At 38.4% G+C, this 25,233-nt stretch overlaps 1 protein-coding gene across 9 annotated transcripts in view; it reads right to left on the bottom strand.

Moving 5' to 3' along the window:
* myo9aa (myosin IXAa) overlaps window positions 1-25,233 on the bottom strand; it is a 111,724-nt gene that overhangs the window by 49,669 nt on the left and 36,822 nt on the right. For 7 of the 9 annotated variants that reach the window (XM_057345729.1, XM_057345643.1, XM_057346132.1 and 4 more), the window contains exons 3-6: window positions 6,551-6,645; window positions 6,403-6,465; window positions 4,525-4,624; window positions 2,045-2,098 (exon numbers count right to left, since the gene is read on the bottom strand). In XM_057345729.1, the coding sequence (XP_057201712.1) occupies window positions 2,045-2,098; window positions 4,525-4,624; window positions 6,403-6,465; window positions 6,551-6,645 (312 nt within the window). The remainder of the gene's footprint in view (window positions 1-2,044; window positions 2,099-4,524; window positions 4,625-6,402; window positions 6,466-6,550; window positions 6,646-25,233) is intronic. The other 2 variants (XM_057345971.1, XM_057346049.1) reach the window with 1 other exon arrangement.

Below are 25,233 nucleotides of genomic sequence, written 5' to 3'. Positions count from 1 at the left end.
AGGCCAAAAGCCTATACATTTTCCCCGTAGACTTTTGGAAGATCGCATAAACATAAGCTCTGTGATTAACAAAGGTCTGTGATATTTACAAGTTTTGTCTATCAAGATCATTTTTACAAACTTACACAATATTTGCTATTTTTGTAGCCTAAATACAATCAGAAGAAGTAAAAAGCTAACATGAGGCTATAAACAGACTAAACCGTCTCGATATCAACGTCACCGCCACCAACGACTTATTCAATCTTTATAAAAAATTTGGTAAGTAATTACTCCGAGAAAGAACATCCATCCACGTTTTTTTTTTGTGTGATTTGTGTCCATGCTGCATAACATGCTCGGTGATGGCTAATGTCCCGCCAAAGGATGTAGTCGCATTTAGCAACTTGTTAGCAAATGCCATTTTTAAGACACGATAAAGCCTCGTGTGCGGGTTATAACTGGTGTGTTTTATGTCATGGAATAACACGTGAAAATATTTAGAGGTTTTGTCAACCACAGACCTTATTTTAGGCATTCAACCAAAAACACATTGATTTTAGGGCAATGGAAAAGGTGTCATGACAAATTCTGCCCCCGTGTCCGCTTAAGACCCTGCCTGAGTCTATTGGCTAAAAGAACCTCTAATGGGTACTCTTTTAGCGCCTGATTGCAATTCTTAAAAAATTACATTACGATTTATGTCGCTAGATCATTATTGTCTTTTTCACCAAATGCTTCATATACTAGTACATAGATGAGGCTACGGGTAGTGAAATCAAACAAATATCGTTCTTACGGTTTTAGTTATTCACTATAATAAAACCATGGTCATTTTAAAATATCAAAAGTGATGTTTTTTGTTTGTTAAAGCAGATGTTGACCCAGAAATACTGGCGTGTATGTTACATCAAGCTTTGACTTATATGTTTTTCTTAAACTTAAATTTTAACATACCGTTTTAATGCTTTTATTTGATATAGCATACGCAGTTTCGGTTAGCCAGAGATATATATAAAATAGATGCCACATTCAAGTGCTCCAGGCACGTAGACGTGTCCGCCATCTTGGAACGGTCCACTGACGTCACTCACAGTTGACTAGAACGCCCCAACACTGCGCAGCTGTAAAATTCCAAAAAAATGGGATAACCTTTCGCTGTTGTCATGTGTTAGTGTAGCAGATATAATGTTTGAGATTACACAACAATAGATATGTTTTCATAATCATACACAGTCAGCTTGATTTTGAGTGTTAACGGACCATCTCGCGTCGTTCCAATATGGCAGACGACCTACGTATAGCGGACACAATTCACACGGGGGGCAGAATTTGTCTTAAATGCGAACTCACTTCCGGGGTTTGCATACAAAAACACGTTATCCCTATGGTACTCTATGGCTGTATCAAAACATTGCTCTCTGTGAGTATCTCAACCAGCTGACACATGCTCAACCAATGGCGTTAAATTAAAATACACAACCAATAGCAGTGTAGCAGCACTTAGCTCTGTACACTGTAGTAGGCTTTGTGAGACACGTTTTATTACACTTATGCTTTTTGTTTTCCTAATGTTGATCCAATTGCTTCCATTGTTTACCCAACTTGTAAGTCGCATTGGATAAAAGCATCTGCTAAATGACTAAATGTAAATGTAAATGTGTGTTTGGCTGTTATGTCTGTTGCGCAGAAAATCCACACTTCACCTTTAACTCCAATCAATGCCTATCTTTGTAGGCTCAACATCAAGTTTACACTTGACCCGCCTAATGCAAATAAAGTTTGTTTGTACTACCCCTTATCACTCTTATCCAATCGAGTCCAGTGTTTACTCGCTAGCTGAGAGTTCAGACTATTAAAGGAAACACACTTTACTGTAACACACAGAAACACACAATGACCAAACAATATGCACACAGCCCAAGAGAAAGGCAAGATGCTGGGCCTTTCGGAAGCCAAACACACACACAGACAGAGGTCAGAGGTGGCGTGTTGCGTGAAGGGAGAACTACGGGGAGTGATATTGGGAAGCCATTTCTGTTGCGACAATCATTTCAATACTGACCGGTTCGTTCTCATAGTAATTTTCCCAATGAATCCTTTGAGGTTTCTTTGTCATCTGTAAGCAAGGTAGATGAGATTAGAGCAACATTCCAGCCACATCTCTCACACAAAGCCTGCGAAACACATGCTGCTTTTTGAAAGGAACAACAACAGCGTTACAAAATACGGACACGTGCTCGGAGTTACAAACACATGGGCTGTGTTCAAAATGACATGTTAGAATACTGCTCGTGCTGTTTTCCGAGCTACGCTGTATTTATACATACATTTGCTACACAAAATGACATTAAAAATGCGAAATAACCGTAAGGTCATGTGACGACAATGTAGCACACTGTTCCACATAAAAAAACAGTAGTATGCAGTATGCTAATATTCTATATGAACAAAGTTTAAAAAACACAAATAAACACACAAAGTGACATGTACACAACATGAAATGATCATATAAACATGTTTAACTTGAATGCATACTTCTAAAGAAGTTTGTAAAGGAATTTCATAACATTGAGGTTTTGATCTTGCATAATAAGCATTTAACGGCGAATTCCCCAGATTGTTTTGGGTCTTAAGACATTCATCTGAGACGGAAGTTAGGAAAGCGAGCGGCTATAATGGTACTTGTGGAAAAATGACAAGAATTCACACCTCTAAAGTTTCTACCAGGCAACGTTTTTCGGCTCAGAGGAGCTATTGAGCTTTAGAACAACATCTTTATGATCACGCTTCTGAGCGAGACATCTAGATATTTCGGTTTTCCCCTGCTGGAAACAGAGGGGTGTTTGTGTACAGCCAGCCGAGAGCGGGACACGCGAGATCACCGCACAAAAACAGGACCTGTCGGCTGAAAACAGAGGGTCCTGTGTGTTTGAACCCCGGGACCCGTCCTAGTGACTGTCACATGCTAGTGAACACTAATAAGTGTGTGAGACTGTAAAAGAAAGTACACAGAAGGATTGTCATTGCATTCTTAAATACACACATTATATATAAAAAACAAAAATATATCATATGGTTAAATACTATATATTTATTATTAAATATATTCTATTATATTTTAATAATAAAAATGCATTATTATTCACACCAAACACAAAGCATCGCATTCCTCGCTATAACTCTCGGGATTACTTGGTTTTATTTGTGCGAGTAACGTAGAAACACATCGCGCGACAGGGAGTGTCTTTACACGTTAGGACGTGTCAAACCGCAGCTCTTCGCACAAATTTTACGCTCGAGTTGAAATGTGAATATTGCACATTCGCGGCAATCGCGCCGCCCAATTCGCGTCATTCACGTTGCTCCGCGCGTTCACGCTTGCGTCTCTTCGCGTCTTTGCATTGACTTTGTGTGTAATTTACTCGTGCAAATACTTCAATTCACTCTTGGTGTGAAGACAGCGATACAGACGACAACACATTTTATAACACATGCAATGTTAACATTTTTGAACATTCAATAAAACAAAAACAAATTTACACGTGTGACCCAGACTGTGAAAACCCAGCTAAAAGCTTTTTTGCGATTTACTGTTTTCGACTTAAATGTTTTTGTGCAAAAAAAAAAAACGTGGTAATAAGCAATCACTCATTTTAGATATTATAAATGAAACCTTGAAAATCTATCATAAATCTATCATATAATCTACTTTGATGCTCATAATTGGATTATGCGACTTTTTACACACGAGGTCACATATGTTTTCGTGCACCAACGCTCCACACAGAAACAATGCACCGAGGCAGGTGTGTGTTATGGAAATGAGGGGCACGTTAGGAGCACAGAGCCGCTTTCTGCGGGGGGATTAGGTTTTAAAGAGCCTCTCTGTGCGAGACCACTGGGCCATCTGAAAGGAATGAACTCTGGAATCTATTTCCTGTGTTTTCCCCTCCTTCCTGTTTGCCCGGTGAGACTGAATCCATCAATGGGTCTGTTAAGACCTCAGAGAACAGCTGCCTCACATGCACGCTCGCAACAAAACTGTTGATTTTCAACAGCAGTGACACGTGGCACGGCCATGACCGATGGTACACTTTGCCCCTTAACGTACTGACCTTGTTTACACCTGGTACTAACATACGTTTTGGGACACTGAAACATATGTGGAGAGTGTTAAATCCAGATGTAAACAGGGTACGGCTCAAACCGTCTCCGAAGGTGGCCGGGGACGCTTCTGGCACCGGTGCATTTCTCGATGCTTCCCGGACAACAACGAATCTGGTACTCATGTAAAACATAACAATTACAACGAAACAAAAGTTTTAAACTTAGAAAGCAACAAAAAACAAAAACATCTTGACACCAGCATGCAGTCACACACCAATGTAGTAAGCGATGCAGTCACAAAAACAGACACCTTTCTCTTGACAAAATCCACTCATAAGTGGTCACTAGAGAGGTTATAATACCAGATGCAAACAGCATCACCCGTATGGATGGTAGAAGGAGGTGTGAAGAGGACCGCTGAAGCGGAAGCCGTACCTGATTGAGGTAATGATATTCTTCAGGTTTTCTGAGGTGGAACACTGTTCTCTCTTCTTCACTCGCTCCTGCCAGCAGGTAGTAAAACACATGGTAATTCCTGGAGGAATATACCAGGTACAGTATAAGTACATTTGGCTGTAAATGTTAAGCAGATCCAGGCGAGTCGGTCACTGTGGGCTGTAGGAGCACAGTGGACCAAAGAAACATAATGCACTAAAAAACAAACGCTGAGGATTCATAGACATTTCGATTTTAATACTACACTGCGTTCCAAATTATTATGCAAATGATATCTTTCTCTGGTTTTCCTAATTTGTCGATGCAAATGACAGTCAGTATAATTTTCAAGTAATCAACAGTTAGGGTACATTTGGAATTTTATTGAACAAACCTCCCACTGACAACAGTATTTATTTAAAAAATGAAAAACTCAAAATGCACTGTTCCAAATTATTATGCACAACAGAGTTTGAAAACATTTCATAGGTTGTAAAAAACTGAAAATGGTCATTTGTTGAATTTGCAGCATTAGGAGGTCATATTTACTGAAATCAAAAGCTATTTCAATCAAAAACATCCTAACAGGGCAAGTTACATGTTAACATAGGACCCCTTCTTTGATATCACCTTCACAATTCTTGCATCCATTGAACTTGTGAGTTTTTGGATAGTTTCTGATTGAATTTCTTTGCAGGATGTCAGAATAGCCTCCCAGAGCTGCTGTTTTGATGCTAACTGCCTCCCACCATCATAGATCTTTCGCTTGAGGATGCTCCAAAGGTTCTCAATAGGGTTGAGGTCAGGGGAGGATGGTGGCCACACCATGAGTTTCTCTCCTTTTATGCCCATAGCAGCCAATGACACAGAGGTATTCTTTGCAGCATGAGATGGTGCATTGTCATGCATGAAGATGATTTTGCTACGGAAGGCATGGTTCTTCTTTTTGTACCATGGAAGAAAGTGCTCAGTCAGAAACTCTACATACCTTGCAGAGTTCATTTTCACACCTTCAGGGACCCTAAAGGGGCCCACCAGCTGTCTCCCCATGATTCCAGCCCAAAACATGACTCCGCCACCTCCTTGCTGACGTCGCAGCCTTGTTGGGACATGGTGGCCATCCACCAACCATCCACTACTCCATCCATCTGGACCATCCAGGGTTGCACGGCACTCATCAGTAAACAAGACTGTTTGAAAATTAGTCTTCATGTATGTGTGGGCCCACTGCAACCGTTTCTGCTTGTGAGCATTGGTTAGGGGTGGCCGAATAGTAGGTTTATGCACAACTGCAAGCATCTGGAGGATCCTACACCTTGAGGTTTTCGGGACTCCCGAGGCACCAGCAGCTTCAAATACCTGTTTGCTGCTTTGCAATGGCATTTTTGCAGCTGCTCTCTTAATCCGATGAATTTGTCTGGAAGAAACCTTCCTCATTCTGCCTTTATCTGCACGAACCCTTCTGTGCTCTGAATCAGCCACAAATCTCTTCACAGTACGATGATCTCGCTTAAGTTTTCGTGAAATATCTAATGTTTTCATACCTTGTCCAAGACATTGCACTATTTGACGCTTTTCGGCAGCAGACAGATCCTTTTTCTTTCCCATATTGCTTGAAACCTGTGGCCTGCTTAATAATGTGGAACGTCCTTCTTAAGTAGTTTTCCTTTAATTGGGCTCACCTGGCAAACTACTTATCACAGGTGTCTGAGATTGATTTCAGTGATCCAAAGAGCACTGAGACACAATACCATCCATAAGTTTAATTGAACAATATAAAATTAAATGTTTACGACACTTAAATCCAATTTGCATAATAATTTGGAACGCAGTGTAGATTGAAAGATTGATGACACACTCGCATCAAGGTTCTCCTACCTTTCATTGTGTTCCTGATAGACGAGCCTGGATTTCTCCAGCAGGTACTTCTCTACATACGCCCTGAATAAAAGCAAACGTCAGATGAGACGGGAGTTCCCAAGGTTTCACATCTCTACAACTAATACTGGAGAGATGAAGCTCTTACCCTCTCACCGTTCCACTTTCTTGATAGTTCACCTGGATGAACTTGCCAAAGCGGCTGGAGTTATTATTGTGGGCTGTCTTTGCGTTGCCAAATGCCTGTGATGAAAAAATGAAAATAAAACATTTTATTTGGCAAATGTAATTTTTAATTCATTTGCAAATGAACTTAAAAAAAGGCATTGGAAAATTACAATAAATGCATTTGAAAACTCACAGTGCATTCAAGCAATATGCTCTTTTGGTATTTGTCCCTGATAATCGAACCCAAGACATTTACGCTTTTACTACAATGCTCTACCATTTGAACTACATGAACACAATAACATACGACAAAGACCGATTCAGGATTTCAGGGTTCAAGACTTTCATTTATCACACACACAGTTACAGTTACTCTATAGACCGTGCAAACAATAAAACACTCACGAGAAATATATTTAAAACTAAGAGAAAACAAATGAACTAAAATTAACAAAAAATGGGCAGGGTACTGAAAAATGACAACTGATGCTATGTTCACACCAAACCTGAACAATCACGTTCCACACTGTTTATTACTCACGGGAAAAGTTTCGCGTGAGTGACGCGAAAAACATCATGCGACGGGGAGTGTCTTCACGCGTTCGGACACGTCAAACAGTAGGTGTCAATGAGCTCTTCGCACGAATTTCTCGCTCAAGTTGAATTTTTCCACTTGCGCGGAAGACGCGATTGACGCCTGATTCGCGTCATTTGCATCGCCTGCCGCGCCTATTCGCATCTTTGCATTGACTTTGTATGTAATTTACTCGCGCAAATCGCTTAATTCGCGTTGGTGTGAACCCAGCATTAGAGGACAGAAATCGTATACTTCCATTTAAACCAGCATAATTAAATGCAATTTCATAATTACACCATTGTACTTTTATAAAATGTTTAAACATTTATTTATACATTTTTTGCAATTATATTAATGCATGACGTGTCATCATGTGACTGAGACATGATCTTTACAGGGATTCCTGACACTGATTCAAGTGAGAATGCAGATATTGTTGTGTTGGCACAGAAGCAGTGATCTGTTCCCTTATCAATGTGCATAAAACAACATCACTCTTATCACAAACCGGTAAGCTTATCATTCAGTACAGCAGGTAAAACGGTTGTGACGATTGACAGTTTCCATCTGCAGGCTGCACATGCCATAATAAACTCACAATGACATTGTATAAAGACAAACAAACAAATAACAGTACATAACAGTTCAAAATTCTAAAGCAGTGTTTCCCAAACATTGTAAAACGACATAGCCCCTCCAAACAATGAACATCTGTGCACCCCATCTCTCTAGACGAAATAGAGAGAGCCTTTACATATACAGTAAGCAGAACGTGCATTTAGTGCAGCTGTACACATTTTAATCTGGACAATGTCAACAAGTAAGTTTCACATCAACGAATCGGAAAAAGTAAAGTTTTTATGCCAATCTGAATAGGAAAGCCAATGTAGGTTTAAACAGTTTGTTTCAAATGGAATTGTTAAGGACTGTAAGGGTTAATACGCCAATGACTGAAGTTACTGCAACAAGGAGCTTTTTTATTTAGTATTTAGCTTTCTTATATCATTGAAGTTTTCATTATTTACTGATGTTTATTTAAATGTTTTATATGCTGTAGTGTGCTGTTTCACTGATGGATTTGCGCGTTAAACATTGACGGATGTTTCATCCTCATTTATTTCAGATATCATATTTCAAGTATTTAACAATTTCAAGTATTTAAATAAGGTCTATATTTCTCTTCCACTCGTCATGTGGTTGCTACATGCAAATATAATAATATAAATATTATTTATATAAATAATATATATTTCTCAACCACCGCACCACCGCGGTCGATTTGTCTATTACCACCGCGGTGGTAAAAAACTGTCACCGTCACAGCCCTATCATTAAGTCATGTACAGTAATTGCTTTGATGTTTACATTTAATATTTATTACAAAACATTTTTTTTGAAAGAATATTATAATTTCAAGGCTTTATTTTTACCTGACATAGATGTTCTATATATTCTATGAAATTGTGTCCAGTTGAAACGTTGTTGTTTGTATAAGCAGACGTTTGAAACTCACGCAGTTTAGTGTTGTAACCGCAGCACTGCAACACCGCGAAACCGCGATGTTTTTGATCGCGGTTACCATACCGTCAAAATCTCATACCGGCCCATGCCTTACAGTAAGTCTTCAAAAATAATATGATTTTCACAAAAAAAAACTTCCGAAGCAAAACAATAAGTGAAAATCATTAAACTTATTTTGCAAAACTGAAACTAAACAAAACATGTCCATGTAAAACAAAGTTATGATTTAACAATCCAATGTGTTTGGTGTTTGGTAAGACAGCTTGACAAACATAAGTGGACATCAGGAAAAAAATACATTACACAAATATATAACATGAACACTTAAAAGTGCTGTGCGAGTCCACTCTCTCCCCTCCGTCCTGTTTATTGTGTGCCTCTCTGAAGAGGAGGAAATTATTCAGTTGTACATAAACTCAAGTTATTTGAGTTCCACCACAAGTAAACAAATTCCTCAGCAGAACGGTCTGAGCAGCCTGAGGTCCGTCTGGAGGGACAACGCTTGTCCCTCGCACCCACAGCCGCTCCAGAGGTCAAGCAGACACTCAGACGCGCACCACCCTGCTGTGAGTCAGACTTTCAGAGTGGGTTTTACAGCCAGGACAAGCCGTTCCACCACAGTCCAATGGAATTCTGGGTAGGGCGCTACCATTGCCATACAGCTGTCAGCCATGAGCTTACACTCAGCGCGCGCTCACGGCCATCGTGACGTACTCGGAGAGCTATGTTAAGTAAAGTCTTCCAACAGAAAAGGTTATGTCAAACATTGAGATAAAGTTACGAATGGTCTCTGGAAGCCGCCTGAGAAAAGCCCTTTTAGCCGTTGGTGATGAACGGCGCTTGTCAAACATCAAGTGGATGTTGCGCAGTTACTTCTTCAGCAGGACACGTCGGTAGTTCGTCACTGAACGGACGAGTCCAAGATGATTCGGGAATCAAGGTCAGACGAGGACAGTCATCTCAACGCTTGCTGTGTAGTAAAGGACACGGATGCACATGACGAATATAGCAAACCTAAAAACAGTGCACATGTCGGGAGGAGATCCACGGGCTGGTCACGTGTCAAAACACAGATGAAACTCTAGATATTCAACATTCCTCTGTAGTAGTGAAGGAAACAGCGGCTAGTAAAACCAGATGGGATTTATATATTATCACCTTGCAGATGTAGACCTGGTCTGGGTCAAACCATATTCATAAAAAACATACTACAAGAAGTCGGCCTGTCAATTTTTGACACTTAAAAGTATAAAGCTGAAATGCACATACACCCTAATGGGCCATTCAGACAGAACGCGTTTTTCCATTCCCATTGTTATGTAAACACACGTTTGACAGACTGTTTCGCTTGAAGCGCCTCGCACATGAGCACTTTTTAGACGCAGAGACGCGTTCTGTCTGAATGGCCCGTAAGAAGTATTTAAGACATAAAAAGGACAATTCACCTAAAAAACGACCTTTTTTCATCATTTAGTCACACCCATGTCATTCCAAACCTGTATGACTTTCTTTCTTTTGCAGAACACAAAACATATTTTAAAGTTGGTAACAGATTTGTATTTATTTTTCCTACTATGGTAGTCGATGGTGGCCAAGAACCGTTTCCAAATAGCTTTCTCTGTGTTCATCGGAAAAAAGTAATGTTTACAGATTTGGAACACCTCGAGGGCAAGTAAATGAAGACAGAATTTTTGGGTGAACTGTCCCTTTAAATACACATAGACCTTAAGTCAGCATCAATTCACTCAAGCCTCATTCATGAAACATGAGCAGAAAGAATTTTCGCGAAAACCATTCTTCAAACCATTCTTACACAAATGACAATTTATAAATGGATCCAATTCAACATAACAGTGGTTTCATGAACGCGCTATACAAAAATTCCTTCAGCTCATTTTCTATGAATAAGGCCCATTGAACTCGAAAAATATCAAATATATAATTTTCCATAAGATAAGCAATTATTAGACAGGATAGATGGACAAGAAAAATCATTCTATCAAATATTTACACATGTTGGTGCCTCTTTGGACTACTTTCGTTGTGATAAGGTCTCAACTCCAGTTATCAATCACATATATAGTTTCTTTCTGAAATGTTCCCAATAGTACCTACAAAAGAATATTTATGCTATCCCATCATGCCTTGCTGCTTACTGGAAGTGCTAAACCCCTCCACAGAAGAAAACACAAGACAAAAAGGCTTTTATCTGTCGTAAAAAGTCTGCATCGCCTTTACCGGAATCAACTCTGACAAATATCAACTGTGAGGAGAATGATAACAAAAGCAGAAACTGTAAGTGTGTGCTGGTCCCGGCACAAGACATAAGGGAGCGTTTATCAGACATATTTGGTGGAGACTCATCGAGGCCTTTCAGTCTAAAAACTTTGAATTGATCCCGTGAGTTGAGGATTGAAACGATCATACTGTCAGTCACGCAAACACACAACAGACTGCTCGCATCACACACCATACATTCTAACTGACAGACACAGGTAAATATTACTGTAGCACTGGATCGGAGAGCCTCTAAGTGGTCTCTAAGTGCCAGTGTGCTAAGACCATAATCCTGCCCATGTGTGATCGCGGTGATCTCTGGTTTTGGCTCGGTTTGGCTCTCTTAAAGGGCCGCTCACAGGAACAGGTCGCCACGTTTTTATACCCAGGAGTCACGTCAATCTTTGAATGCTTCAGAGACGACGTCAAGACGTTACTGCTCAGTTTTCGCTCTAATAACAGCAACATGTGCGAGCTATTTTCTATTATTAAACAACACTGACTGACGGTGTGGGTGCGCTTCATTATTTTGAAATGTAATGACATGGTGTGCTCACAGCATTAATAAAGCGCTTAAAGTACTTGGATCGAATACCTTTAAATCCACCATTAAAAAGAATGAAATGCTATTAAACCTGCCTTACCATCAATAATGTTACGAGCACATCCATCCAGAAGCATTCGAAAGCACATTTTGGGGATTTTTTGCATACATGCCTATACATCTGATAACAAATTGTGTGCTAATTCATACGCGGCCTTGATGATATCTGAACCAAGAAAAATTCACCTGAGGGAAACTGACGCGTTATCCAGATTTTACGCCATGAACTGTGCAAACTTTGTCAAATTTAGAAACAAGTCCTTCCTTGTGCGTGTTCTGTATGCTGACATGCTCACTTCATGCACAAAAAACAGCCGATAACAGATACGCTTTCTACGAAAACACTTGAGATTTTTGTGCGCAATATGCATGCAAACTAACTCAGAGGTAAAGACTTTGAGCACACCAAAACAAACAGCATATATGGAAGCGTGAAGGTTTTATAGTCGCCTGTAAATCAGACTCGTTCAAAATGAGACCGTGTCATTATGAACATTTATCATTTGGAAACTCTTCCCAGTGCTTCGTCCTCTCTTACTGTCATGTGCCATACAGACTATCCGGAAAATCTTCCCATTTCCTCTTTCAATTTCAGATTCATGTCCGGTCTTAAGTGACTCACAACTTGGCCTAGTCAGAAATAGGACATTTTCCTGGATAAGACTGTAAAAGACGCAAAATGTGTATTACAGGGGTGTGGAGTGTGATTGAGTATCAGATGATCTGTGGAATACAGAGAGATGATGTAATGGGAGCGGCAGCTAAAGTTGTGCACTATCTAGTCAATAATGATTCAGTACTGCTGGAGAAGAGCAGTCGTTTAGAATCTCATTGATTTAACAACACAACTCGACATCCATAATGGGACAGAACAGAAATACAGAGAAATTTAATGGATCAATAACATCACCCTCCTTCTATGGTCACTACTGCTTTAATTTCTGTAAATCTTATTGTGAAATAAAATGACTCAATTTGCCAAAACAATAGTGCTTTTGAATTAAATAGAAGTTTTGGAATTAATTAGGTAAATACATTTAACCCTATTAAATATGTCATTAACAAACTTAGACCTACCCCATTTACAAAAGGACAGTTCTTATTCTAGATGAATAGTTTATTTGCATAAACGGAACTTCTTAAAAATGTTCAAAAAATCAAAAACATGATTTTTGAAGTTTTTTAAAAAACTGAGTTAATCTATTTCTGCAATGAACTCGTTAGATACAGATTGGTCAATACAGATTCACAGTCACATTTATGACCAAAACACGCCCCAAAAAGAGGAAGTAAAAGCAATTAAACAGAACTGACTACTGCTTTCACCTGAAACAAATTAAATAAACAAAGAAAGGTGAAGACAAAGAACGAAAAGAAAGAAAGAAAGAAAGAAAGAAAGAAAGAAAGAAAGAAAGAAAGAAAGAAAGAACGAAGGAAGGAACGAACGAACGAAAGAACGAAAGAAAGAAAAGAACAAAAGAAAGAAAGAACGAAAGAAAGAAAGAAAAGAAAGAACGAAAGAAAGAACGAAAAGAAAGAAAGAACGAAAGAAAGAAAGAAAAGAATGAAAAGAAAGAAAGAACGAAAAGAAAAAGAAAGTAAAAAAAGAAAGAAAGAAAGAAAGAAAAGAAAAAAAGAAAAAGAAAGAAAGAAAGAAAATAAAGAACGAAAGAAAGAACGAAAGAAAGAAAGAACGAAAGAAAAGAACGAAAGAACGAAAAGAAAGAACGAAAGAAAAGAACGAAAAGAAAGAACGAAAAGAAAGAACGAAAGAAAGAAAGAACGAAAGAAAGAAAAGAACGAAAGAACGAAAAGAAAGAACAAAAGAAAAGAACAAAAAGAAAGAACGAAAGAAAGAAAGAACAAAAAGAATGAAAAGAAAGAACGAAAAGAAAGAACGAAAAGAAAGAACGAAAGAAAGAAAGAACGAAAAGAAAGAAAGAAAGAAAGAAAAGAAAAAACGAAAGAAAGAAAGAAAGATTTTAACCTGCTGACAAGCCTAAATACATAGTACAGACGTCAAAAACCAAACTAGACGGTTTCAGCAGCAACAACATAAACAAAACCTTAACTTGGCCCTTAAAGGCGGGGTGTCCGATTTCTCTTAGCCATTGTTGATGTTCAAATCACCAAAACAGACACACCCCTACCCCCATCTTTGCTTTCGTCAGCGCTCGGCTCGACTAATGTCCCTCTTGTGCACTGTGCACCTTACTGCTGATTGGCTACAAGGTTGTTTTGGTACTCGGTCCGACTCAGTTGTCTAAAGTGTAATTCGGAAATCGGTTACCCCGCCTTTAACTTCCAGTAGACCACCGACAGAATCAATAACTTGCATAGTTTTAATGTAATTTGATACAATTCATATACAACTAATATTAAAATAAATCAACTATCAAATAAATTGTTATATTATAACCAAACACAAAACGGAAGTTGACTTTGGGCCAGGCATGTGCATCCCATTAAACAGTCTATAAAGAGAGATTATAAGCAAACGCTTTCTAGAACAGTTTCTCTTATATCTGCCAGCAACATGGTAAGGGTCTCTGAGAGTTAGGACACAACACATACGTTTGCGCTACAGAAACCCTGGCATATGCTGTATAATTACATAACGACTGCTTCCAGTCTATCTGCAGACTCTGCATGCCATTAAATGCTCTATATAGAGTTCACACATCTGACATCAACCAACATTAAGTCTTTATATGAGCCTCTTTGCACGCAAATGCATCCATACATCCACGTGAGCCGTCTGCACAACCGGCCAACACCGGAAACGACAGTAAATCTAATTAAAAATCTCAATGAAGCCTAACGCTCCAGGACTCCATCATAAAATACTTCTGCCATTCCTATTAAGTGTATTATACACATTAAAATAAAACACAAACAACAACATAAATGACAGTAAGCAGTGTGCCACTGCATAAAATTGCTCACAATGAAATCTAATTGAGTCAGAATGAAGGAAAAGTATGAACAAAAAAAGACTATGTAGAGATTTCATTGTTCTGCTGAACACAAAGGAAGATATTTGGAAGAATGCTTGTAACCAAACAGATCTCCTTCCCCATTGACCCCCATAGTATTTATTTTTCCTACTATGGCAGTAAATGGGGGAGATCTGTTTGGTTACTGACATTCTTCCAAATATCAGCAGAACAAAGGAATTTCTACAGGTTTGGAACAATCTGAGTAAACGAGTAAATGCACAACTGACGCAAAAAACATTGCGCAACAAGGAGTGTCTTCACGCGTTCTGACAGAAGTCAAATTGCAAAGAAGCAAATAGACACAAACTCGCGCCGGGCGGTGTGAATGACGTGAACCGGCAGCGCGACTGCCGCAAGCGCGCATCTATTGCGTCTTCCGTGCAAGTTGCTCTTTGACGCACGTTCGCGGCAATCGCGCTGCCGGTTCACGTCATTCGCACCGCCCGGCGCGAGTTTGTGTCTATTTGCTTCTTTGCATTGACTTTGTATGCAATTTACTCGCACAAATAGTTACATTTTTTAAATTCACGTTTAGTGTGAAGGCAGCATTAAATTTAATCACTATGATGTTGTCCCATTATGTATTTAAAATAATTGCCATTTGTTAATAACCCTGCCGGTTGCAATCCGTACCTTTTCCTCTCTATCGCCATCTCTGTTTAAAACATAAAACTGCGGGTTATTTACATATGTGGTGAAGTCAAACAATGCCAAACTGACATTTCCCACAAAAATCTACCCAACAGCTCAAATAATACATCACCTTGAATCGCCTTTTCTGAGGAAGAAAGCATTCGCTAAAAACATACAAAAATGCAACGTTCATTTTTTATACTGCGTTTTGTTTTAGCGTGTTTTTTAGTTAATTTGGCGTAATGAAACTGTATCATCGGCAAACATCCCATCGTCCATCCTGCTGTAGAGATAATGTCACCGGCACCTGTGTGCTCGCTGTGTAACTGTGTCCCCGCTCTGATCTCTTCGGCTGTCATTCGACAGGCAGTAAAGTTTAGTCTCTTATCTGTAAAGGTCTGTGAGTCACGGCACAATCTCTGCTTTCCTTCACCCCACAGCTGAAAGCTACATCCTTCCCATCATCCTCCGACAGAACGCTTTTCCTCTTACACTTTTAAACTGACCTCAGAGTGGGCCTATCTCTGTTCTCCTTAAATATCCCTGGAACACAAAAACAAACACATTTCTCTGCGATAGAAGTCTATTCAGAGTTAATTGACCGTGGTTGGCATTTTAAACAGAGTGCCCTCCTACGACCGTGCCTCACTTCCGACTGGACCACAGGATTCCACTGACTGTACATCGGAATTGTATCACTTGTAGCATCTTGTAGCGTATTTATAGAGGTTTGATTTATAAACCACATCTTTTCGTGAAATCATGACTTCCTACAATGGGCTGCACAATTAGTCATCGTCAGTATAGTAGGTACATACACAATATAACACAAAATATCACACAAAGCTCAGTGGATTTCTTTAACACAACAGTTAAAAAGTTTAGTATCACTTGAGTGAAATGATTCTTTTGACCCTTGAGAGCTTTTTATGTCCATGTGTATGTTTAGTCTAAGAGTAGTTTTGTAGACAAAATATAATGTTTTCAGCATCTAAAATTATATTTGATTTGTTTTTTAAATGAATTACTTGGACTAAATAAAAAAATAAAAAAGCAGCCAATCTAAGTTCAGAATTTATGTGAACTTGTTCAATACCGTTTGAAAAGCATCGCAGGGTGAGACCTCAAGAAGTTTTTATTTATTCTGGATGATTTTTAGGCACAACATAAATCATATAGTATAATTTTTGTTATTCCATCGTTTTTTTATGTTATTCCATGAGTTTAGTATTATTCTAGAAAAACGAAACTTTTGAACAGTGGTGTATACAGTATATGTACAATGATGTGAAAATAAATATGCTGCAATTAAACATGCAATTGATTTAATATTTATTACTCAAATTTCTTAAGATGATAAAAAAAACTGTATGATAAAATGCTGTTTGATTTTGGAAAAGACTCACGAGAAACAGTAACACTGCAAATATTGTACCCATACATTTTATAAGAAAAATTTAAAGATAGTTTATCATTATGAATTTTTTGGTTTTACAGTTCAGATGAAAAAAGGATTTCGGCTTCTCATAAGTGCAAAGCTCAATTTAACAAATGTTATCTGACTTACTACAGTAAACTGTCTGAAAGTGCACAGATTCTGTTTTAAGTGCAAGTCATCAGGATTAAGCCTTCAGGGATCTAGAGTTTCTTCACGCCCTCATAGTCGTGTACAGGTGAGCGCTCACATTTGATGAGTCGAATTCACGATTCAGGCTGAAAGAAACAACAACACACTACACAAACTCAACTGCCAAGCAACAGTTACAGTAAGGAAAAGCGCTTCAGTGATTATTGCTTTCTGAGACTGAATGAAAACATCGATCACACTTGAACGAAGAAGCCGTGCTATGTTATAAAAGTTTGCCAACTTTATATTCTGCACATAAAGACATTCACCCATAAGAAAACCATAGATGAGATCTCATTGAGACGTAAATTATTTCTCAGAAATATCATTGAGATTAAGTGGAGAGCAAATGAAAACGTTTTGTATCTCAGATTTTTCTCAGAAATCTCACAGATGTCCCAGTTGTGGCCTAGTGGTTAGAGAGTCGGACTCGTAACCAAAAGGTCACCGGTTGGATTCTCAGGGCCAGCAGGTAGCGACTGACGTGCCCTTGAGCAAGGCACCCCTAACAATATTGTAGATCTCAACATAAACTCAAACAATGATCCAAATCCAGATTATATTACATATACAACACACGATGGATTCGAACAATTGTCTCATACGTTTCTATTTTTATTTCTTCTAAGCCAGTGGTTCTCAAACTGTGGTACGCGTAGTGGTACTTGAAGAGACCCCGGTGGTACGTGACACGACAGAAAACTCTATATATTAACTTACATTTCGTGTTTTAAATACAATTTCAAATGTTTAATACACCTCCATGATTGATAAATACGGAAAACATCTCAGCCTATGTGCGATTTTAAAATAGTTGTATGAATTATTGTTGTTTATTTCTCATTGGTGGATGTAGATCAGTGACGGGCAGCTCAAACACAGAGCGGGAGCAGACAGGCGCTTGTGAGTCCTTCACTTTCTCTCTCTTCCGACGAACTGCGTGCAAATTAAGTTTCTTATGTATTTCTGCACTTGAATCGCTGTTTAAAGCTGTATAAGTGCTAATTCAACACGAGTCTGCATCTACTCAAGGTTAAATCAATGAAGTGGGCGTTCGCATTGCGATGTAATTTTGACGCGTCGCAGTAAAGTGTAAGTCTCTGTTTGTTATATACAGCTGTTCTCTTGATGTTAAAGGTTGAGAACCACTGTTCGAAGCAATTTTAAGAGCAACCTCTCAACAACACAAACATTCGTACATATAGAGATTTTTCTCAAATAAACATTTGGCCACCATTTTGGCCCATTTGTAACACTAATTTATTGTAAGACTATGTCTTTATGAACTTTTCTTTTAAAGCAACTGAGATGCAACACATGTGTTGCCCAAATAGTTGTGCAGAGCTCTATATCACAGGACTGCAACTGCACATACCACACATGCTAATGCGTCCATGGAATTTCAACGGCTGTGAAATCATGTAAACAAAACAAGAAAAGAAAGGCATCTTAAGGCCCTTGGTTAAATCTACAGCACATTAAAGCGGTTGCATGTTTAGCAGGCATTCTTGTGAAGCAGGTGCACAGAGGAACACGCTTAATTGATGGGTTTGTTTGGAAGCTTTGGGTGGAAACGCATGTCAAATTCCCCGAGGTCTCGATGTTGAAAGGACTGCAGGTTTACCATTCTTCCTGTGTGATAAAGAGTCTGAAATTAGCGCCGGCGATGACCGAGGCAGGATGCGAGCGGCCACAAACAGATGGCACGCGCCCCAGCATCACCACACGGGAGAGTCGGCAGTGACGTGGAATTTCGATCACTTGAGTTTTTAGATATTCTCTCAAATGCATTCTGACTTGAAGTGATATTTCAGACAAAAATGAAAATTCTGTCATCATTTACTAACTAAACCTGTGGGATTTTCTTTTTTCTGCAGAACACAAAAAGAAGATATTTTGAAGAATGTTGTCAACCGAATACAATAGACGTGAATGGGTGCCGGCGCTGTTCGGTTACCAATTGTTTTCCAAAATATCTTCCTTTATGTTCTGTGGAAAAAAGTAGTACAGGTTTGAAATGACATGAGGGTGAGTAAATGATGACAGAATTTTCATTTTTGGCTGAACTATCACTTTAAGTCAGGATGCATTTGAGAGAATATCTAAAAACTCAAGTGATCGGAATGCCACTATCCCTTTAACAAGAGCGCTTGTCACCGTATTGAGGATCTCAAGAAATCTCTCAGTTTTTTTCCCTGCATTTCTATTTTGCTAATAAAACGCATAACAAAGGGCATGCGCATCTTTTTTGACATTACAGTAGTAAACGTGGCTTTCCGAAGCAGGTGGTATTTGGGGGCGGGGACACTCTCATTCCAGAACATCGATTGGACATAAATTTGCAAGAGGCCCTGCAAACAATACGGGTCATAAATATTTTGCTCCAATTTCCTGGAAAAGAAAAACTGTCCAACTTATTTGGTGTTTATTTGTTAAAAGCATTTTTTTCCAAATCTGCTGGTTGACTTTGATGGTTCTAATGCCACAATTAATCATGTTTTATAACAAACTTATACTTGGTTTCACTGATCAATGCATTTTCTTAAATCATTTTTTAAAAAGCATGCAAATATCTGTCTTTCTAAAAAAAGATCATTTCTTGATTGCAGAAAGTATTTTAAGCGTCACTCCATTCCTCTGTTCTCACACACAATTCACGTGACCAGGAAAGCGGGCACAAAAACACACAATCCAATCGTCTCGGATTTAAAACTGAACTTTTGACTCGCGTTACGCAAGACCGTTTTGTTTCTCAAGTGGGTGAGAGACTGAACATTCAGCGAGTGATCCTCCCCAAAAGAGAATTCTTGATCTAAAGTGGCATTTATGACAGAAACAACGAGGTAAACATGCCATAATGTGAATAATAAACAATGGCGGGGTCAGGTTAAAGCTAAGGATCCTTTTTTGGGCACAGAGTTCTCAATACATTCCATTGCAAACAATGGTCCAGTGTTTTCTCAAGGCGATGTAACAGGAGCGAGTTGAGCCGAGCTCCTCAGAGGCCACAGGAAAACTCACTCCGGGGAGACACTCCTTTGCTCCTCGCTGACTTTCTTGGAAAGGTTTAACAGTGATGAGGAAATCACATTATCCTGTTAAAAGCTGCTGAAAATGTCTCCATTGTGGTACATAAAATGCAATAATCGCCTGACATCAATTATTATGTTAGAATTATCAAGAACCTTAGTGATCGCAGAAGAGAGGAACATTCAGAGAGACAGGAAATACTCAACTGTCTATTTCCTATTGACCACTACTATATTAAAATGTTATAAAGTATTCAAAATCCGAAAATTCTCCATGCAGTCTAGTCCATGCAGAAATACATCTGTAGTTCATCACATTATTAGGCATGTGTAAAGATATTTGTATGTCCTAATTGTGAACTAATTGTGTATATATTAGGGCTGTCAAACGATTAATCGTGATTAATCGCATCCAGAGTAAAGTTTGTGTTTACATAATATATGCTGGTGTTCTGTGCATATTAATTTTGTATTTATAAACACATACACATAAATGTATATATTTAAGAAATATAAAATATAACTATTAATAAACTTTTATTTACAATTTCAATTATTGGTAAATATAAATTAATACATTTAAAATTTATAGACAAGTATGTGTATGTTTTGTCTTTATAAATACAAAATTAATATGCACAGTACACAGATATATATTATGTAAAAACAAACCTTTATTCTGGATGCGATTAATCGCGATTAATCGTTTGACAGCCCTAGTATATATATAGAATTTTCTTTTTAATAATAATAATAATAATAATAATAATAAATTTTATTTATATAGCGCCTTTCAAACCCCCAAGGTTGCTTTACTTATAGAGAGAACATATACAGTATACAGAGGTTAAAATTTTGGTTAGAAATACAGAGTGAAATGTACATAGAAATACATTGTCCACAACAATGTGCCAATTACCAACAGAGATTCGAGTGATATTCAGAGAAAAAATGACTTTTTAAGAGGGTTTTAAAGGAGAGAAGGGAAGGTGCTAGTAGGGATGTCTTGAGGAAGAGCATCCCACAACCCGGGAGCCGCAACACTGAATGACCGAGCTCCCAAAGTCACCAAACAAGATTTGTTTGTGACTAACAGTCCCATACTAGAAGATCATAAAGAACGAGTAGGAACATAAGGCTGGAGCAAGTCAGATAGACATGAGGGACCAAGGTTATGAAGAGCTTTACACGTGAGAATAAACACCTTAGTGTATACGCAAGGAGACCGGAAGCCAGTGAAGGTGACAGAGGATAGGGGTAATGTGAGCATTCTTTCATGATTTGGTGATCAGGCGAGCAGCTGAGTTTTGTACATAGTGTAGTCGTTAGATATTTTTGATTTTAGAAGTGAATTACAGTAATCAAATTGAGATGTGACAAAAGCATGTATTGCAGTTTCGGCATCCTGCTGTTCAGATGGTAATTGTTTATAAATCTGCATGGCTCCTTGGTGATAAAACTCATGCATTCGGATAAACATAAATTCACAGTGTAGGTGTGAGTTTGTAATCCTGCGAACCCGGAAAAATGCACTTCTCAATTATTTAGCACGTATTTAATAATATAATGGAATAAAACCGATATTTTAAAATGACAATATCGATATGTTCATGTTTTTTCTTTCTTTCTTTTCTTATCATCTCCCTCTCTGTGTAGTGAAGCAGCGATCCTGATCTATATCGGTCCTGTAGCTCAGTGGTAAGAGCATGGCACTAGCGATGCCAAGGTCATGGGTTCGATCCCAGGGATTGCACATACTCAGAAACAAATGTATAGTATAATGCAATTTGGATAAAAGCATCTGCCAAATGCATAAATGAAAATGTAAATGAATAAATGTCAAGTTAGCTAAACAGGGCCGTAGCCAGCCTTGTGGAAGGGGTGGTTCTTTTTCTCAAAAACTGGACCTTTTTTGTCGTTCCCCCCACATTTATTATTTAATTTTGAGGTTCAAATACTTGTATGCTCTAACTCAAACACTGTTTATGTGAATGCACCAATCTCCATACAAACGGTAAAATGTATAATCGGAGGACCACTGCGAATCCAGCTGCTCATTACAAATACTCAGAAGAACTCCTTGTTCTTTATTAAGGGTCTATTTGGTAAGTTTTACTTTCAGGTGTTAATTAATAGATTAACTAACAAACTAACATGTAGTTAACCTGGGCAGTTTTAACAAATGAATCCTCACGACTCCAGTATTACCTAAAGTTAGCCCTTTCATGGCCGTGGCCAGGGTTTGAAAATGAGTGAGGTATACCTAATATTACCAATTAATGCTAGAAATCATTCAACTTTAATAAATATAATGAATAATAAAGTTAACCAATTATAAACTTACACCTATAAACAGGGCTTGATACTGCGTCGAAAAACATGCCCAAAGTAAAAACGAAATTGTTCCCATACTTCGTTGAAAAATAAATGCCAGTACGATATGATACTGTATGTGATGTGAAAGAGTTAGTCTGGCGAAAGGTGAATTCGAACTTGGTTGATAGCGTCAAAACTAATATTACTTGTTGTCACACGTCTCACTCACTGCGCCACTGAAGATTCTGATGAAGTAGAGACGTTTTTGCACCGGATGGTAACTACATACAAAGCAATATTAAAATAACCGAGTAACAGAGTAGCAGTCTTTAAGTTACAGTATGTGTTTTTAAAGCAGAAAATGGTCTATTAATGTTGCATTATTCAGATTCTCTCTGTTTCTCTCTCAGCGCTGACATTCACAAGATTGAAGCTATTAGGACAGTGTCCCCATACTAATGCATCAATAAACCAATCTGTTATTGACAGCTGTGACCAGCCACTTAACAGCACGACCCAAAACGGCTGTTGACTACAGTACACGCTGCTGCTTTACTGTCTGCTAAACCTTTTTTTAAATATTGTAAGTGCACGAGACAAAATGATGCTACTGTGTTGTTGTTGTTTGTTGCCAGGGTGTTCTAAAATACATAGGGATGCACCAATGTAAATTTGTGCTGATAATGATACCTACTAATTCTTGACATTGGAAACCGATAACCGATATACTGGCCGATACAGAGCATCTAAATATTCATATAAATTTTTCTGAGCCTGAAACTAAAGGCAAAAAGTGGACAACTTCTTAAAACATTGACTACAGAAAACAAGGTAACATTTACATCGAAAATCACATGCTAAAAAAGACCATTAATCAGCCAATACCGATATGGCCGATAATATATTGTGCATCGCTAAAAATACAAGTTAGAAATATATTATATTATCTAAGTTATATATTACTTATTTTTGTAAGAGTTTGGACTTTACATTCAGATTATTTCTTATTGCGTTGTCAAGACCGGAAGTGAAGTAAGAGGTCACGAGTGTTTTTCTGGTAGCCGTTTCTAAAGCTGTGCAATGCTGTGGTCCAGATGAATCATTTATCCAGCTTACTAGATCATCATCACTCACAGCGGCTCAGCCATTCCTTTCGTCACCCACCAGCACAAACACAACAAAAGCATATTGTTCTGCTGAGTGACCCCATCTGACCAGCAATATTCTCACTCCCGCAGCGCATCTGACAGCAGAAAATCATGCAGATTTGGACAACGTTGCATCCAGAAACGACTATCCATCAGACCCAAAGGAACTGCGGCATTGTGGGTATAACAGGAGTGAATATTAACATGTATACTTTAAATTAGGGCTGGGCGAAATGGCCTACAAAAAAAAAAGATTTTTTCCTCAATAAATCAGATTTACAATTTTAATTGATTTTTCTGTTTAAGGTGCTGCAGTAAATTGGTCGTACTGCTACCTTTGCTAGCAACAGACTTCAAACGCACTTTGCAGCAGGGTGTTGTTTGTTCTGCAACATAAACAAACGTTACTGCGCATGCGCACTTTTGTGACCCCAACTGAATTAGATTAGATTATTTCTGATAACAAGCAAAAGAAACCGAGAAGAACCGTTACTTGGCTAAACTTGTCTCTTCAATATTTTGAATTTAGACTGTGATACCAAGCTCAACCTCTAGATGTCAATCTACCATACGGTTTGTTTAAATGCGACTGAACTACAGGACCCATTCAACAAATTGTTTATTTAATAAAATGAACACAACAAAAATCAACAAATCATTTATTTAATACAAGTATTAGACAGAAACATAATAAAAATAAAAATTAACATAAATAAAATAAAAAATAAATAATTATATTATTAGACACTAGCCAAACACAAACCAGAAGTTAACTGGGGGTCAGGCGCGCGTGCGTCCGATGAAATGGTCTTTAAGTTCCGTAGATGATGGCTGGAATATTGGGTTGGGCCGGAGGTTCATATGAGCAGATGTGACCTTGCCTCTGGTCACAGCTGTAATCTGTAAAATGGCTTCTACTGTATCGATTATGCAGCCGCATCACACAGAGCTCAACGATCTGTCACCGTATGTGAGCACTGAACCTAAACAGCAACTGTCCCATGAGAAACTCAATGATCAATGTTACCACCTGCAGCCCGATGCTGTTTAATATGCATGTGTATAAGCGTGTTTAAGCAATGTTCTGGCACAGAGCGAAGGAGCGGTATCTCAGAGCAGACTGGGCCCTGTGCCAGGGTAAACCCTAACCCCACTGAACCCATTACACGCTACACACAGCCTTACTAAAGCCTTTTGTCTCTGGCAGCCGTTACTGAATACAAACTGATGCTGCCAGTATGACTAAGGAGGATGTAACAGGAGCGAGCGCGAGAGTTTCACGCTTCCATCGACTTTGCTGGGCGCACAGCCTCGGTATGAGACACTAAAGTGATAAATCAGACAGAAATCAAATTTCAGTCATTTATTCACACGTATGAACTATTCTGTGGAACATAAAAGAAGATATTTTGAAAAATGTCTCAGTGGTCCATACAATGGAAGTCAATGGGGGCCAATGTGGTTTGGTCACTAACGTTCTTCAAAATGTCTTCTTTTGTGTTGCAGAAGAAAGAAAGTCACACAGGTTTGGAATGACATGAGGATGAGCAAATGATTAAAGAATGATCATTTTGGGGTGAAGTGAACTATGCATTTTAATCTTATTTGCAGGTCAAATTGGGTACGTCAAGTACACTACTTCAAAAGGAAGACCAATCTCCAAAAAGATTCAATAACATAGTCTGTGTCCTATCGGAACCTTGAATGTCCAAATTGGCTGTTTTTCAGGAAATGGAAAAAACGATCTACCTTTTAAATGATTAAATATGTCGTCCAAGACAACAAGCACTTTTTAATACTTTTTATTTTATTCTTATTTGCAAAACCCAGTGACAAACAAAGCGTGAATACCAATAATGATTTAAGCAAAAAATAAAGATCACAAAATACGCATTATAATTTTAAGCTTAAACCTTGTTAAAAAAAACATTA

The sequence above is a fragment of the Triplophysa rosa genome, linkage group LG1, assembly GCF_024868665.1.
Source record: "Triplophysa rosa linkage group LG1, Trosa_1v2, whole genome shotgun sequence".
Classification (NCBI taxonomy): Eukaryota; Metazoa; Chordata; class Actinopteri; order Cypriniformes; family Nemacheilidae; genus Triplophysa; species Triplophysa rosa.
Note: the sequence above shows the minus strand (reverse complement) of the source record. Positions and strands in the feature narration are given on the sequence as shown.